An 18,702-nucleotide genomic window follows, 5' to 3' on the forward strand; every position below is an offset into this window, starting at 1 on the left:
TTTATGACATGTATAGTTAAATCTTTGTATTCAACCCCCGTAAACAAAATTAACACCTCTCTATTAAGTGAATACAATTTGGAAGTTGTATCTAAATATAACACATGACATGAACGCATTTTTATTTAATTATGTTGACATAAGAGTTTACTTTAACTTCAAATATTTGAAATGAGAAATTATAAAAATATTTTTTTTATTTAAACCGACCTAAACCGACCTAAATTTCAGGCTCTGTTTGGGAGTGCTGTTGAAAACTGTTGTGTTGTGAGAAAAAATGCTGTCAGGAAAATTAGATGATTGTTTGGTATTTTTTTTTAATTTATGCATATTTTGAGATATAATATATAAAAATAATATTTTTAAGAAGGTTTAATAGTGAAACTGATAACTAATTACTGCAAAAGCTGAAAACAGCTTTTTAGAAAAGCATGGGGGACATGTTTTTGCTAACAGTGGCTTTTTGACCAAAAGCGTTTTTTCAGACAGCAACTTTTAGGGGGGTGTATTCATTTCAGATTTTAAAGGATTGTTAATAATCTACGGATTTTAAAAGATTTTCGTTGATTTCAATTCTTCGTGGATTTTGATGGAGTTGATCCAAAATCTTGTAGAGTCTTGCAGATTTTGTGGAGTTTTTTAGAAATCCATCAAAATCTCATGTATTTTGAAGAGATTTCAAGATATTAAAAATGTACTAGCAAATCCATCAAAATCCACAGTTTTTTTAAATAAAAGAAAATACATGGACTTTTGAATACCATTAGATTTTGATGGATTTTTTAAAATCTCAATTGAATACCACCAAATTTTGATTGACTTTTTAAAATCTAAATTGAATACACTCAGATTTTAAAAGACTTTTTTCAATACTTGTTGAATACCTTCGGATTTTAAAGGATTATTTAAAATCCAAATTGAATACCCCATGATTTCTGAAATCCATAAAAATCTTTCAAAATCCCAATTGAATACACCCCCTTAGAAATTACCAAACATCTTTCTGACGGTTTTTCAGTAAAAAGCTGCTCTAGCTGTTTATAACAGCAATACCAAATGGATCCTCAATCTTGATTAAATTAAAACCGGACTTTAATTTGATTGAAATTTTTAAAAGGACATTAAATGGATTGAGTTATGGTTTTGTGGATGACACACCCAATCCAACCCTCAGACAATCCTTACGAAATTTTAATAATTTTTTTATAATTGAAATCGAATACATTCAAATCTTGAAATATTTTTCAAAACCTGAATGTCTCGATCGAATAAAACCCCTCATTATAATAAAAAATTATAATAAAAAAATAACAAGAAAGAAAGAATGGGGAAATTGAGATAAATAAAAGTACAGGACTCCCGCCCGCCGCCGCACGGTCTGACCTAATTTGGGTATCTAAGCCAGGATCTATCATCCTGCTTCCGCCCCGCCCTATTACTAAATTTTATTTAAATTTATTCTAGCTCCATAAAAATTAGAGAGAGAGCGAGAGTGGAGAGAGAGGGAGAGAGATTTCTAGACAGAGGAGAGATTGAGAGAGAGAGAGAGATATTTCTAGACAGAGGAGAGATTGAGAGAGAGAGGGAGGGGGAGCGAGAGAGAGGGAGAGAGAGGGAGAGAGAGAGAGAGAGAGAGAGAGAGAGTATTAGGTAAAGATGGGAGTTCCGGCATTCTACAGGTGGTTAGCTGAGAAGTATCCAATGGTAGTTGCTGATGTAATTGAAGAAGAGGCTGTTGAAATTGAAGGAATCAAGATTCCCGTGGACACTTCTAAACCGAATCCCAATCTTCTGGAATACGATAATCTTTATCTCGATATGAATGGCATCATTCATCCCTGTTTTCACCCCGAGGATCGGGTAATCAATTCATTCCAATTCATATAGTTCTGTTTCTCAATTTGCTATCTTTTTCTGTTTTGGTAATTGTAGCTGAAATTTTACCTATGTATATACTTAAAAACTGGACCTTCACGTCGTTTGTGATTTTTAAACAATAAAAAGTAGAATTGTATAAATTAATTGAGTAATCAAGGCTCATGTTGTTAATAAGCACATACATAAGGTTTTACGGAGATACAAGCAACTTACTTTATGTTAGCCGCATGAATTGGTTGGTTTAACGGATAAGCTCAAGGGGTAGCTTAAGGTTTTTGTATTACAAGCTGGGTTCAGATCCTTGTTGTTTTTTCTTGAGAGTGGATAACTTATAGGCGCGCAAGGATTTTTTTTAATTAGTTATGCTATATGCGTGCAATTATACAAATTTTGGTACTTCCCGTGTTATTGGACCATATTCTGTACACTAATTTCTTCTATTGAACTGCAGCCATCTCCGACCTCCTTTGTTGAGGTGTTTCAATGCATGTTTGATTACATCGATAGGCTTTTTGTAATGGTTCGTCCTCGTAAGCTCCTTTACATGGCTATTGGTGGGTGATTTTGATTTCATGGAAATTTTTTAATATCTTTTGTCTGCATGCTTGTTTTGTTTGCCCTGTGGTATTAATGTTCTGAAAACTGTTACAGATGGTGTTGCCCCAAGGGCGAAAATGAACCAGCAACGATCTAGGCGTTTTAGGGCAGCCAAAGATGCAGCAGATGCGGTGGGCACCTTTTGCATCTAAAATGCACACTATGTGTTACTTAAAACCTTCTGGATCCAGTTTGACTTTCTTTTTTTTATTGTAGGCAGCTGAAGAGGAAAGATTACGAGAGGAGTTTGAGAAGGAAGGCAGAAAGCTTCCCCCAAAACAGGATTCTCAAGTTTGTGATTCTAATGTTATTACACCCGGAACTGAGTTTATGGCAGTTTTGTCAATTGCTCTACAGTACTATATCCATCTAAGACTTAACAGTGACCCTGGATGGAAGTCTGTTAAGGTAGCCTAGTTTTAAAATCCCCTCTATAAATACATCATATTTCTTAGAATTTCACTTTAGCTTGCGTTTTTCCAGTTGTAAAAAAATGTTTATTTTTGAACAGTATTGTTCCATATGTTTCTAAACTCGTCTGTTCTTTTGAAGGTCATACTTTCTGATGCAAATGTTCCTGGTGAAGGGGAGCACAAAATAATGTCCTACATTCGTCTTCAAAGAAATCTTCCTGGTTATGATCCAAATACACGCCACTGCCTGTATGGTTTGGTAAGTCTTTTGATTTATCTAGCGACGGAAATATTCTTGACTTTTCTTGCAATCCATTCCATTGAACGGGCAAATTCCAAAAATGTTTTTTTAAAACTGCACAATAAAAAACACCACACAACCAAGCATAAAGAGAACCACGCATAAAAAGGGAAAATAACGTCTATATAATTAAAATGCTACTCTTATAAGGTACAAGTAAAATATGTTATCAACTGCCATATAGTGAACTATGTTTATTAATTGTTATCGTGGTTATGATGCATGCCAGGATGCAGATCTCATCATGTTGGCTCTGGCAACACATGAAATTCATTTTTCGATCCTCAGGGAGGTTAGTATATGATTCTCTGTCAACAGTTATAGTCTTAGACTTCCATGCATATCAACTTGCACTTGGATAAGTCAAATCATTGTCTTCCTTAAACATCTTTCTCAAATGTAAATATCTTTCCCTTGTGCAATGTTAATTACCTTTCTTCTTTATGTATTTGGTTAAAAATAAGTTTATATATTGGTTTGATTCGCAAAGTGCAAAGTGCAATGTTGTTTTTTGTTATTTAATATTAGGCCTTATTGATCTTTTTGCCTAACATAATTGCTAGGTTGTATTCACTCCGGGACAGGAAAACAAGTGTTTCCTTTGCGGTCAAATGGGCCACATGGCAGCAGAATGCCAAGGAAAGGCTAAAAGAAAGTCTGGTGAATTTGATGAAAAAGGTGAAATTGTGCCTAAAAAACCGTACCAGGTTAGTTTTGAATCATACTTGGGGATAACAAAAAAGAACTTATTCCAGTAGTATTTGGCGCTTTTCCCCATTCTTTTTAAGTTACTGGCCCTGTATATGTTGCAGTTTCTCCACATTTGGATTCTTAGGGAGTATTTGGAATATGAGATGAGGATTCCGAACGTTCCTTTTGAGATTAATTTTGAGTGCATCGTTGATGATTTCATCTTCATGTGTTTCTTTGTTGGCAATGATTTTTTACCACACATGCCTACACTTGAGATCCGTGAGGTTTGTTATATTCTTTCATTTATCAGTGTTTTTTTAGCAGTTGTTAAATTCGATTTTAATATTTTAATGTAACATGAATCTTATATCTATGTTCAGAAACAAATAGCTGTAGTTAGAGAACTTCACTGGAATTGAGTATGTGAAACTTTGGCTAGCTGACGTTAATGAATATTAAGTCTGATGAGGATTTCCATGCAATGATAGTTGGTGACACTTAAACTAATGCTGTTGGAAAATATGTATTATTACTGTGTGAATTGTGAGTTGGAAAGAGCTTAGAACACCTGCCAGAAGTATGTAGAATTATAAACTCCAGAATCATGTTATTTAGTTAAAGATAAAAGGTAACAAGGCTATCGGAACCAATGCATATTGATAAATCTAATATGTGCAGAGGAGTATATAGTTCTTGATTTAATTATTACTGGTTGACGAGGCGACACGTATTGTGATGGTCATTATTTGATAGAATAACTGGATATTCATACATTTAAAACTTATAAATTTAGTATTAATATATATATAATATATATATATATATATATATTTACATATATATATATTAATATGAGGTTTGGATTTGAACTATGCTTCTTCTGCAAATTATGTTCAGTTAATCAGTTCTTTTGTGAAGTCGGTCACTATCTATGTTAATGAATTCTCAATATTTTTAAGTATCTTCTCCTCTTGTCCTCCTTTTTTTTATTTCTGCTACGTAGGGCGCAATTAATCTTCTTTTGGCTGTTTACAAGAAAGAATTCCGAGCTTTAGGTGGTTATTTGACTGATGGAAGCAAGGTATGTAATTTGGTGATCTTTTGGTCAAGTTTCTCTAGACTAACTTCTACTTCTCAATAATTTTACGAAGATATATATTTATGTATCAGTATTTTGATTCAGATATTTTTTTTTTCTTTCTTAGCCAAACTTGAGCAGGGTGGAGCGTTACATTCAAGCTGTGGGAGCATATGAAGACAAAATTTTCAGTAAAAGAGCTCGGTTGCATCAGGTGTATAAAAGATAGCTATCTCTAGTAGATGTTACTTTTAGATGTGCATATTTGGAATTTTAGAATATTTTCTTTCTACCTGTGTATACAAGATAGTGCTAAACTCTATGTTGAGTAAATTATACTCAAAGCCATCACTCCAATGTCCCCATTGCGAATTTGTTTGCCTATGGGAAATGCAATTTGGCTTTAGGACAATAAATAAAACCGGGACAGTGATTTATCAACTTATCTGGTTTTTTTGGTTCTATATATGATTTGAGAATTCTATTGACCCTAGGCATTTTTATGCCAGTCTACTTCTCTAAAGCCAATTTCATTATGTTACCTTTTGTTCAGCGACAAGCTGAGAGAGTCAAGCGTGATAAAGCTCAAGTTAAAAGAGGAGATGATGCTGAGCCACAAATAAAACCTGAAATGGTTCCAGTTGCTAGGTTTCAAGGTTCTCGTCTTGCCTCAGGTCATGCACCTTCACCATATCAGCAATCACAATCCAGTAACCAGCGACCCTCAAAAGTTGCACGGACGTCTTCTGAGGCCACTATTGGTGCTGCCCTTGTTGAAGCCGAGAATGAACTTGGAAAAGAGGTACATTTATCTCTACATGGTCAGTTGTATGAATTTCTTCTGCCGTTCTGCAACTCTCATCTTGTGTTACATCTGAGGTGACTGCCCTATAATGCAGCACTTGTGTGCTGAACTTCACTACTGATCAAAATGAATATGATTATGGTTTCCTTATATTGTTGGCACGTTCTTGCTTATAAACTTTCCTTTTTATATCCTACATGCTTAAAGACTTAAATGTTTAATGCTTCTTGTACTATTGTTAATTCACTATTCCTTCAGGCATCTGAAAACAAAGAAGAACTGAAAACAAAGTTAAAGGGGATTCTTCGTGAAAAATCTGATGCTTTCAACTCTGAGAATCCTGAGGAAGACAAGGTATAAACAAACAGGCAGAAGTAGTTCTTAACCTTGTAAATAGTTGTCTATACAAAAGTTTCAGATGACACTTCTTATTGCTATTTAGTAATATTTCGAAGGAAATGTTTTTTTATGAGAATGAGAAAAGGATTGGTTCATGCAGAAAACAACTCCTTTTTTAGAAAATATTATGTAATTTACCAGAAGAACATTCTGTTAAAAAGAAACTCATAAGAACATTCTGTTAAAAAGAAACTCATATCTTATAATTAAAAATGAAGTCGTGCCCAGCAGCTGGAAAAAAACAAATGACTTCTGTGGCAGAACGAGCAAATATGAGTCCTTAATTTAACAAACATATAAGGTGAAATTGGTTCAAAATTCTTATAGTTGACCCCTGATTTGATCGTTAGCTTATACATTTTAATGAATTAGGTAGTAATTTCTATTGCACCCGAATCACTATTTCTAAAATGTATGAACTCCTGCACCAAATGCACACCCTTCATGCTTGAACCCTAGTATCTTTGTTTTTAATTTGGAGAGTAGAATCTCTTAGTTATCGTATTATATTTATTTATTAGACTTGTATAATGTCCTTGCTGCCACTAACAGTTAACAGGTGAAATTAAATTTCTAGTTTACTCTTGTCAGGTAAAACTGGGAGAGCCAGGTTGGAAGGAGAGGTATTATGAAGAAAAGTTTTCTGCAAACACAATCGAGGAACTTGATAGAATTCGCAAAGATGTTGTAAGTTATTTAATATTTGTCTCTTTCTTGATTTCTAACCTATCAATAAATTAAGTGCTGCTTTCTTCATCTTTTAAGTTTCTCTTTTATAAATATTCCTAAATAATGAAATTTATTCTAGCATATGTTTTGTATGTAATTTATTATCTTTTTAGAAGCAATGAAGGCACAAAATCACTGCCTAAACGAATAATAATTTGAAGGCAAAAACTTATATATATATATACATGTGTATTTTGTTTATAAACTTATATGTAAACTTAAATGCTAGTTACTGGAAGTTTTTTACAGGATTATTGAGTTAATTATACTATAAAATATGTCAATAATGTAATTGCATCTAAAATTATCCTATAAAGTTATTGTTAAAGTTTTTGAATTTTCACATTAAATTATAGAGATGGATGACATTAAATATATATCATACAGTTTTGTTCAGTGCTAATTTCGTGGCAGATGCTCTACAATATTTTAGCCGTTCTTTTTTAATTTTATTCAACAGCCTTTAAGAGTTTGATGTATTTTTTTGTAGGTATCAAGTTATACTGAAGGTTTGTGCTGGGTTATGCATTATTACTACGAGGGAGTTTGTTCCTGGCAATGGTATTGTATCATCATGTTTTTTACATTATCTATGTAATATTAATTAATATATGTACAATACATAAGTTACTACTTGCCTTCCTTACATTTTATGAGGTTTCAAAATTTTGTTAAATTTCAGAAAATCATGAACCAAGACTATTTTTTTTTAAAATTTTATTAAACATCGGTTTTTATTTTGTCGTGTGTTTTTACTGCTTTAACTTTTTTTTTCTTATTAGTAGGAACTATCTTATAACCTGTGCCAAACATTAAAAAATTAGTATTTGATCGGTTGTTACGATACTCGGGCTAATTTACATAGCTTTTATTATTTGGGCCAAAATGTAATATGTACACATATTAAGGGCCAAATTATTTTAAATTTCGGGACCTATTCTGATTAAAATATATCCAAACTATTTCACGAGCCTATTGTAATTAAAATACTCGGTCGGTAAGGTAATGTGGTCATACTTCATTATAATTTTTTTAAAAGTCATTTCTTTACGCCCACCTCAGTTCCTCTTATGGCTTGATAAAGTTACGAGCGAGTCATTTCAGACATCCATAATCTTATGTTCCGTCTTTATAGAAAATAGCATGAGCTTTTTTAATAGAAAATTAAAATTTTATTTTGGCGTATGGAAAGAATGAATTAGTATAATGATGGGAATTTGATATATATATAGTACTTCATTAAGTCGAGGATTGTTCTATTGGCCTAATTTTATTTAGTGTACTCAATCTCTTCACCTATCCCCACTTCTGTATCTATTCGTGAGGATTTTGCCATCACTTCTACATATAAATTGTTGATGTGGTAATTAATTTGACATGTGAAAGCTCAAGTACTTAAACAGGATATATGTAAATACGTATTACTTGGCATAAAATGGAAAATGTAAGTCCATATACCAGAGCAGAAACTTAGGATTAGAGTAAGTAGTACACTACTACTCATATTGATCTTAATCATTCAGTTGTAACTTGTAATTATTTTAAAAATATTTATATTATTACCTTGTTCTCCAAGCTAAGAGATTAAACAAGTAATGCATATTGAGGTCTTTATCGTTTAACTAAAAGTTGATTAAATTATTGCAGGGTTTCTAATTCTCTAGGTAGGTTTCTGTCATAGTAGTAAGAAATGTCAAGTTTAATCAAAGAAAGGAACAAATATTTTTAATATGTTTCTCTTTTTTAAATGGTCATCAATCATCGTATGTTGTAATTATAGGTCTAATTGTGGGTTGCAGGTTTTATCCCTACCATTATGCTCCATTTGCTTCTGATCTCAAAGACCTTGGGCAGTTGAATATTAAATTTGAACTAGGATCTCCATTCAAACCATTTAATCAGCTGTTGGGAGTCTTTCCTGCTGCCAGGTTACACCTTTTGCCTATTTTCTTCTTCCCAACTTCCTGAACCTTACACAATCACCCACACATTGTAAGATGCTAACTTATCTTCACTTGCAGCTCCCACGCACTTCCTCAGCAGTACAGAAAACTGATGACAGATTCAGACTCACCAATCATCGATTTTTATCCGGCTGGTAGGTTGCTGCAGCATATTTTTAGCAAATTGTTCCATGTGCTTCAAATTATTCTATTTCATGAAGCTTACTACTGCTGTCCATATATCAGATTTCGAAGTGGATATGAATGGCAAGAGATTTGCTTGGCAGGTATGATAACTGATATTATGTTTGCAGTGTTGATATGGACTAAATACCGTGGTTGCTTTTTTCCATGATTTTAAATGAGAGTTTTTTTGACATAGTTTTCTTCCGGATTTACTTTTTTAGGGTATCGCCAAATTGCCTTTCATTGATGAGGCCCGTCTTCTTGCAGAGGTTGCAAAAGTTGAAGATACATTAACGGTATGGAACCATTATGTTTCTTTAAACATTTCCAGTTATCAGACTGTTGTATATTTATAATCATCGTCATCATCACCACCACTTTTTGAACTAAATAAAATGTTATGTTGTTTGGGCAGGACGAAGAAGTTCGGAGAAACAGTAGAATGTATGACATGCTTTTTGTGGCACTATCTCATCCTATATCTCCTTACATATATTCTCTCGATGATCGTTGTAAGCAGTTGGATGAAAAAGAACGAACGCAAATAAAGGAGCAACTTGATCCAGGGGCCAGGTATACATATTGGTTTCTGTTACATTCTGTTATCCTTCCATTTGTGTGTACATACAAGTGAGATTCTCTAGTAATAAAAGGGTATTGTGTTTTCTGCAGAATAACTGTGTTAACTTCTTCTTATAAAGAGGTCTTTACAAAATCTTTTTTAATGTTTTCCTATAGTCCAAACTATTGAAGTAGACTAACATAGTAAATTGACATAATGGCATTAAGATCTTCTGTTCAACTAATGAGTAATGATTACCGAACAAGTGAACATTACTTGTATTCAGGCATGAAGGTCCATAAATTTGAACTTATATGTGGATTACTCCGTCTAAAGTTCAGTTTTTGTTAACTTTTTGATTCAGGGGTTTTCCAGTCTTAGTTACTCCATTAAAAGTTAGAGTAAATTGAAATGGAACTCTTGCCTTGGGCTTTATACACTTCTGTCATGAATAATATTGATTTTATTCTTGAGAATCATATAATTTATTGCTTAGTGATAAATCTTTGTTTGATTATTGCTTTTCAAATTTTGTCCTGCATCACTATTGTTCTGTAATTCTCCTTATAATTCCCTGCACCATGTGTACTAGAGATTAGTTCATGGGTCTGGTTGTGTTTCCAGTTAAAAAAAATTTGTGATGCGGACTATGGAATATAAATATTAATTTGTATTTATTATGTGTTATTGTTTATGAATAAGAGTAATTCTAATTTATTGTGATATTATATAGTCAAATAGGTTAATAAGAACGTTCTAGATTATCTTAGTAGAGTAAGACAAGAATTTGTTTCCTATATTACTGGTTTCCATGTTATTAGAATTTTACTTGATAGTTAGGTTTTAGGTATTTTTTTCCTATACACAGATGTAATATATTATAATTAGAAGACATTGATTGATAATTGATTAGTTGAATTGAGATTGTTCTCTTTCTTTTTATTGGTTACGATCCTAACAACCTCTTCCTTGTTCTTTTTATTGATCTTACTCTGGTTCTGCAGTTGGATCACCTTAGGATTTGTGGGTTTTCTGTGGTTATCAATTATATTTATTATTTTAATTGATTCATTGTTTGTACTGCATCACTTTGTGCCCCCCCACTTTTCACAGTAGAAAGAAAAAAAGAGGCTGGAACATGGATGCTTTTATTTTTGACTTTAGAGTTAATTGCACTTTGCAACCCCCACATTTCATTTAAGATCAAAACAGTATACCTACTTTGCAAAATACAGTTTGCAACCCTTAACTTTCAATATCAACTACAACATGCATCCCTTGCGGTTATAAAATTGAAATTGAGATGTTAATATTAATAATTAAAATTTCACATTAATTAAAAATATTTATTTTAATACATTTTTTACATGAAAAAAATTATAGCTATTTTTTATTAGTAATACTCTAAATTAATCATAATGCTAAATACTTAAAATATTTTATTAAGCAAAATATATGTTTATATATATAATCATAAAGTTTCTAAATATATCTATATTTTAAAATTTTAAAAATTATTCTGAGTAATAAAATAATTGACATTAATATTGTTTTTATAATTTGAAATTCTAAATTTTAGTTTAATTTAAAAAATTAAAATTATTATTTAAATATTTTGCTGAATTTCAATTTTACCATCCACAATATAAATATTTTTAACAAAATGATTAAAGGGATGCATATTGTATTTGATGTCTAAAGTTAGGGGTTGCAAACTGTATTTTTGAAAGTAAGTATATAGTTTTGTTATTCAATGAAAGGTAGGGGTTGCAAAATGCAATTTACTCTTGACTTTATATGGGGAATGTTTTTGCTGCTAGAATAACTACATAGATCTATTTGGATTTCTCTGATTGATTCAGTGCTACTTGCAGCGGCGGGATGAATGGTTATATATCTCTTTGCTGTGGGGAACCGTGCCCCCCAATTTTCAGATCACCAGTTGAGGGGATGGAGGATATTATGGACAATCAAGTGATGTGCGTTTTTTAAACAAGAAAGAAATGTCTGGGTTAATAACTTGGTTTCAAACAATTTATGCTTATTCTAAATATACCTCTTCTGGTTTGCTTTCAGATGTGCTATTTATAGGCTTCCTGATGATCATAATCATATTGCACATCCTCCTGAAGGAGTTAATTTCCCAAAGAAGGTACATTTTTACATTGACTAGTCAAAGCATTTTCGTTTGTGAATAAAATTTCTTCGTTTGTAGTCATGCTTCATTTTGTATTATTATTTCTGAGATTATGTTCCGTAAGCCTTCGCCTTCTGTAATCCATTAAAGCTTGATGAATTTTAAAAATTCTAATAGCTGGAGTGTGCTTGTTTTTTTTTGGGGGGGGGGGGGTAGGGATTGAACTTTATTAAACAGGACATCTATCGCTTTCTCCCTTTACGTGTTCTAGTGTAAGGCATATCTATTTTGATGCCATTTTGTGCTTCATCTATTTTGTGGCATCATTTTATTATGCAGACCGTCACGATCGGGGATCTGACGCCGGATCCTGCTCTGTGGCATGAAGATTCTGGGAGGAAGCCCTGGGAAAACAGAAGGTACTAGGACTTCACTTGTAATCTAGTGGTTGGTGTACTTGTTCATATTTATTTACTCTGAGTAGCTTCGTGGTCTGTATATAACCTCTCAGAAATAACCACCAAGGAGCCGTCTCTGGCAGGCAGCTAGGTGATGCTGCACATCGGCTTGTAGAAAATAGCTTACAGATGAAGACAGACAGAAATGCTAATGGAAATCACTATGCCCGTCCTCCATATGCCACTTCACATGGCCCAGCATTTCCTTCCAACCAAACTAATGGACGCCATGGCCAGGGACATAGGTATAAGCAACCATATGCTTCATCATCTACACGCCATCCTCACAATCAGCATCATCCTCAGTTGGATAGTAACAGGGGTTATCCGCCACAAGGATATTACCCTCAAGGATCACATCAAACTGGATATGCATATCAACCACGTGGCCCTCTCCAAGCAATCCGAGGACCGACACCAAATTCAGCTGGTGCCCCTTTCTATCAGCAAGGTGGATACAATAATCGTGGAAGCTATCAATCGCGTGGTGGCGGCAATTATAATCACCACCAGAGTGGTGGCCCTCCTACAGGAAACCCAAGAGGAGGCAGAGATTATGTACGTCCCCAACCTCATGGCAATAAGTTCTCAGCATTAGACAAAGGAACAAGTGGAAGGCCTCCATCGTCTGGGCCTGGCAGTCATTATTAACATGGGTGGTTCTGAGCAAGAGCCGTCATAGTCAGATTGTTGTAAAATTAAACTTATTATTCTTGGGTATTTGTAAACAAATTATAGTAGTTTTGAATGAATTCATTTATTCAATGTGTTAAAAACAATTATTGTAAATTAGTGTTGTAATCTACAAAGCATGTAAACGTTCTCTACGATAATAGTGCGATTGATGGGCGGATTGCTGATGTGAATTGCTTCGGCCGACTTCTTAATAAAAATATAGTTTAAAAATTTTAGCTTGTTTTATATGCTTGTTTCCTTGATTTTGTAAAACTAGTTGCAATCATATTTAAAGCCATTCTCAGTGACAACTTTTTTTGGTTTTTTTTTAAAAAATACGTTGTAACCTTAACTGTAACATTTGCAAGCTCTTATTGAAATTCGATTAATCTTCTGTGACTGTGATCGTATTTTTGTAAATAAGTTAAAAAACATGTGTATATTTGATAAATTCCCTTTTTAATCCTCTTTCCCTCTCTATTTTAGCTACGTAGAGGCGCAATACTTCTTGAAAGTATATATATTATATTAAAGACTTAAATCACTCGAGCACAATCTCTAATAAATGAGGTTTAATTGACCAGTTTATGCTTACAGAATACTCGAACCGTATAAACACAGACTGCATAAAAAACTAATTAAATAAAGGAGTATGAAAAAATTATGAATGACCAAAGCTTTATGTGAAGGATTGGACCACTGAAGAAGTGGCAACTAAACCAGACAAAAGTGCAACCATAACTGCACTGTTGTATGTGCTTGGTTCCACTTGCATTGTATTGTTCCTTGAATCCACAAAGGTTTCATTCCGGAAAGGTCCACCGACCACTGCTCCAACTGCAACGTTCGGATTGGGTTCTGTTGAGTCGAGCCACTTCCAGCCCTTGGAGCAACTTGGCGATTCATCAGCTGGAATTGAGGCTCCTCTATGATGTACATACTGTGGGAACTTATCCCCGTATCCCACAAGATAGCTCATCTTCAGTGGATTGTCCCCCAAGACATAATCAGCCTTGCAAGAACAGTTTCAGAGTTATGCTATGTTTTGGTTTAGTAAAAAATATTTTTATTCCTATGCACAAGTGTCTATGCATCTGTTGATGAAACAAACATACCTGTGACATTGCAAACTTCCGAAGATCTAAAGGTGAAAAGGAACGTCCATCGCAAGATATTTTTGGAGTCCGTGATGAAAGCATGTAATCACTGAAAACTAGAGCTAAGAATGCTGAAGCCACGGGATGCTGCAAAGCGTTCCATTCAGAAATCCATAATAAGCCACCTGTATTCACATTCCAAAACTTTGATGAGCGATGAGTGAAAAGCACTACTGACGTACTAGTAAACAAAAGTATGAACTCTCCTAGCATCATCCATTGTCGCTCAGAAAGGATAATTGGATGATACAGTAAAGTATATGTACGAAGTAAACAAGAATAGATTTATATGCATTCTAAGGTCTAATTGTATCAGACCATACTCGGTATTCTTGACTTTGTACAGTGGAGATACCCCTCTTTACCATCCCAGGTTCCAGGACATCTTATTCCACTTGTATATATATATATATCCATTGCCCAGAACAATTAAAATTTCATACACTTAAAATTTCATACACAAATATTCTGCATCAGCATGCATGTATGCGAGAAAATGAGAACGGAAATTTAAATGCAGCAGCTGTATAAGTAGAAAGGAAAAACAGGACAAATGGAACATGGAAAACAATCTTATAAGGAATCTTACTATCTGTTTTGCTGGATGTAACGCTTGGAGACTTTGGCAGGACGTTACACATAATGGCCTTGGCAGTTTTTCTGTAATTGTGGAGGTTTGCAGAGTCAGGGGTGCCTTTTAAAGGGAAAAAGTTTACCCTGGATAATAAAACCTGCACAAATTCAGAGGTCAGTCACCCTTACCCACTAAAGAATAGAGTTATAGTTTGCAAGTGTGCATCATTTTCGTATTTAAAAGTAGTAGCCTAATATTTTAGAGTCAATAGGCAACCCTAACCATGCAATAGCAACCGGCCTACTTAATAATGTCGAAAGGGAATCAATAAAGATTGTTTATTTCCCTCCAAGCTACGCAAGCAGGAACGTAGAGATTTGTAATACTTACATTAAAAAAACGCATAACAAAATTAGAAGCAGTTATACTTGGAATGCATCGTTAACCATGTCCTGCTGTTTCCTTAACAATCATAACAATGCTATCTTTTTGCAAGGGCTTCTGCTGTTGGCAATATAGAATTTTTTAAAAGCTGTACCTCATCAATAAATTATTTGCAATGCTAAATATTAATGAAATCAAAATATATAGTGGAGGGACAACTAATAATTTTAAGGAGGTAGCTGAAAAACTAATGAAAGCATTCTGACTAATAAGATAGAAATATACATGAACTCCAGGTAGTTTGTCATCCCAACTGAACCAGGTTGGATTTCCCCACCTAGCGAAGGATTCTCCATTCTCACCAGTCACATATTCAACATAAGATTTATCCCCTGTTGCATGATAGAGCCAACCAGCTGCCCACAAAAGCTCATCTCCATAACCCGTCGAATTGTAGTATGTTTGGACTTGGGGAATGCTCATGCTGTATAAACCTCGATTTTTATCCGCAAAATTGAATAGTTGTTGAGCATGCTTAAGAAGTGAGCTTGAATATGTGGAGTCACTCGATCTAAACACTAAAGATGCAGATGCCAGTGCAGCTGCAGTTTCTGCTGCAACATCTGATCCTGGGGCAGAAGAGTTCACCTGTGCAACAGGCCTTTTCTCTGTCATGTCTTCAGGCCTGTCCCAACATTTATGGTCTGCATCTGGATCTCCCACCTTCCAAAAGGTTAAAAGAGTCCATTAAAATAGAGAGGCATATACAAATAGTGAAGTAGGTGTATCCAGTATAAAGCCTAATATATAAAGCCTATGATTCATATCCTCAAGTGGTTATTCACGATATAAACCAAGATTTTGTTATTTGATATGTAGACAAAATGACAAATACAATAAAACAAATCCTTAGCAATCTGTACAGATTTTTAAAAAAAATTGTTTCAAATTAGTTGTCCACTTCAACTTTCAATGTAACTTTTTAAATGATTTTCAAACACTACCCTCTAGTTTATATTTCAAAAATCAACTCTTTTTCACATTTCTATAATTCATATTTTCAAGATCAACCCTCTCCCACATTATTTTCAATTAATACAATTAAAATTGATACAAATACAAATTCTTTATCAACATCCACCTTTCTTAACATGCTAATTTTTTAAAAGTAGACATGTATTTTCAACGTCAGGAGTACCAACTAACATTCCCAACCGACTACCAGCATATGCATTTTTGTGGATACTGACATCTTAAAGAATCAAGTCCCCAAGCACCAACTACAGTCTTGATTATGTACAAACACGCTAAGGTGATAATCTGTATACAAGTATAATTCAGTATGTGCATACTTTAAGAACAAAGAACCTATTGGTGGCAAGAACATTTAGTTTGACGTGTCCACTGGAACGACTTTCTTGTATAAAAATTTAATTAGTATATGTAGAATGATAAGACTAACCTGCACATATAGCACATCATCTGAAGCATGAGCATTCATTAGGTAGTCAGTGATCCACTTGAGTGAATCTTTAGCAGATTCCAGCATATCCACGGCTTTCATCTGGTCCCCATACTCAAGAATACTCCATGACAGAACTGTTGCAGTATATGCCATAGGAAATCCAAACTTCATATGATCCCCAGCATCATACATTCCTTTCGAGAGATCCACTCCTGCTTCCTTCCCATCAGTAAGACCCGAGTCTCCCCTCCACTTAATTTGATTATCAACCAACTTCCCCGCTGCAAAAACCAAAACATCAATATTAGAAATTCAGAATCCTGTCCATACAAGTATCCTCCAGTAAGGAAGCAACATTGTTATCAACAAGGAACTACAGGATTAGTCTCCTAATAAACGATCACAATTCACACAGTTAACAGAACATTAAAATAGGTTCTGCATTTATTAGGATCTTGAATTGAGCCTAGTTTTGGGAATGCAAATGCTAAGCACATAAAAACTCGATACGAAAACGATACAGATCTTCTTAATTGCAATCTAGACAACAATGTAACTCACAACAATAACATACATTAACAACAAATGAACCAAAAGAGAGAAAGAATCAACATACACTTCTGCACATCGAAAAACTGCAAAGCAACTTTAAGGGCATCAGAATATTTAGAATTAATAGCTCCAGGAGAATCTGGAACAGAAGGAACAGAATCAGAATGATTGGTCTTCTTTCGAACAGTTAACCAAATAGCAACACCAATCACAGCCAACACTATGAGCACAATGAACCACCCCACTAACCCTCTTGATTTCTTGCGCTCACCCATTAAATCAACACTTTAAAGACCTGAAAATACCTCAGATCTTCAAGATTTGAAAAACCCAGTTGGAAAAATACAAACTTTATAGCAAACAACAAGTAGAATGAATTTGCATCTACCAATGGCAGGCAAAATAGTACAAAAGATGATGATAAAAGTGAAGGGGGCTACTTCAATAACTCATGAATGGAGGGCCAGTGGTAAAAATGCAAGTATAGAAGTGCATAACTAGTCCTGTTTTGTGTTCTGTGGCAGTAATTTTAGTGAAATTGAATAGAAGAGAAAATGAACAAAATAAAATGGAACGCACCGACAGAAGCTTAGATGTGGTGAGATTTGTGTTAAAAAACGAAAAAGACATTTGTCACTTTTTGGTTTATGTTGTAAATTGTAATGAGGTTTGTTTTGTCTTTTTTAAGTTTTTAACCAGCTGTCCGCTTCACTGGAATTCCGGACCGGTTTAAATCCGAAAATTCAAAAAGAGCTAGCATAACATTTCACATACACAGACTCTTTCTTGAATTTAAGCATTTGTTTAAAATTGAATATTGAATGTTGGGTGATGATAAGTTCATAAAATTCTCGATCTCAACCCGCTGAATTAATCGAGGTGAGTTTTTCTCTTTTTAGTTTTGGTGGTGATGAATCCTTGGCTTGACATGAGAGTAAATTTGTGGGTGTCGGTGATCCAGTTGAGGTTTTTTACAAAAATAGCCTTTGTCAATTGTTAAGTGAGTGTTGGAGGGGGTATTACTATTGTAGTCGTGTATTAGTTGGAAAAGAGAGATAATTGAGGGGGTAACGTAAGAAGGATGAGCTGGTTACTGCGTAACTAAGCCAACCATTTGTGAAGGGAAAGGGCGGGTTGTTAAGAACCAAGACTCAGTCCCACACTGAAAACGACAAATCATCTTATATTATACACTAATCTCCTGCTTTATTAGTAGTAACTATGAAGATCCTGTGTCCCCCAGTTTGTTGTTACGAGGTCTTGCTATTTTTGGAAATCGTAACATGTCATGTCGATACTAATAAGAATAAGAGTGCACCACAAATAAGTTCAAAAAAACTAGTATTTTGTTATATATTTTATAAAAAATTTAAACACTTTTATTTTTTTGGAACAATAAATTCATTCAAAAGAGCTATTTTTGTTATACATTTTATAAAATTTTCAAACACTATTATACTATTATTTTTATCCACATAAGATAAACACCATATCTTATAGGTAGATATATTTGTCGAGCCCACAAACACTCCAATATATTTACACTTAGTTATACAAAATTTTGATATCATTTATAATATATGAGCAAAGAACCGTATACAAATCTATCAATACTTTTTTATTTTTAATCAATTATGCCATAAAATATGAAGTGTTTGAAAAAGAAATGTGCTTGAAGTTTGACACATCAACAACCTATCAGTACTTTTTATTTTT

At 33.9% G+C, this 18,702-nt stretch overlaps 2 protein-coding genes across 3 annotated transcripts; one reads left to right on the plus strand and one right to left on the minus strand.

The window, feature by feature from the left end:
* The first annotated feature begins 1,327 nt into the window (after nt 1–1,327).
* LOC141713436 (5'-3' exoribonuclease 3) lies at nt 1,328–13,090 on the plus strand. Of its 2 annotated transcripts, none has more exons than XM_074516863.1 (23): nt 1,328–1,860; nt 2,330–2,432; nt 2,530–2,606; nt 2,692–2,883; nt 3,028–3,147; nt 3,419–3,481; nt 3,753–3,896; nt 4,002–4,166; nt 4,886–4,963; nt 5,088–5,174; nt 5,514–5,762; nt 6,024–6,119; nt 6,756–6,851; nt 7,384–7,454; nt 8,693–8,821; nt 8,915–8,991; nt 9,083–9,123; nt 9,244–9,318; nt 9,438–9,595; nt 11,459–11,563; nt 11,661–11,736; nt 12,061–12,140; nt 12,263–13,090. In XM_074516863.1, the coding sequence occupies exons 1-23, from the start codon at nt 1,657–1,659 to the stop codon at nt 12,828–12,830; spliced, it is 3,054 nt and encodes a 1,017-aa protein (XP_074372964.1). In that variant the 5' UTR covers nt 1,328–1,656; the 3' UTR covers nt 12,831–13,090. The 2 variants fall into 2 exon arrangements, with proteins under 2 accessions (XP_074372964.1, XP_074372963.1); XM_074516862.1 differs by having other exon boundaries at nt 1,329–1,860; nt 12,233–13,090.
* Nucleotides 13,091–13,359: 269 nt separating this feature from the next.
* On the minus strand, nt 13,360–17,505 carry LOC141713437 (endoglucanase 10-like). The gene is made up of 6 exons (XM_074516864.1): nt 17,051–17,505; nt 16,432–16,715; nt 15,255–15,692; nt 14,601–14,742; nt 13,970–14,136; nt 13,360–13,866 (listed from the first exon to the last, which is right to left on the minus strand). The coding sequence occupies exons 1-6, from the start codon at nt 17,259–17,261 to the stop codon at nt 13,534–13,536; spliced, it is 1,575 nt and encodes a 524-aa protein (XP_074372965.1). The 5' UTR covers nt 17,262–17,505; the 3' UTR covers nt 13,360–13,533.
* Between the last annotated feature and the right edge of the window lie 1,197 nt (nt 17,506–18,702).

Source organism: Apium graveolens, chromosome 3 (genome assembly GCF_009905375.1).
Source record: "Apium graveolens cultivar Ventura chromosome 3, ASM990537v1, whole genome shotgun sequence".
In the NCBI taxonomy this organism is placed as follows: domain Eukaryota; kingdom Viridiplantae; phylum Streptophyta; class Magnoliopsida; order Apiales; family Apiaceae; genus Apium; species Apium graveolens.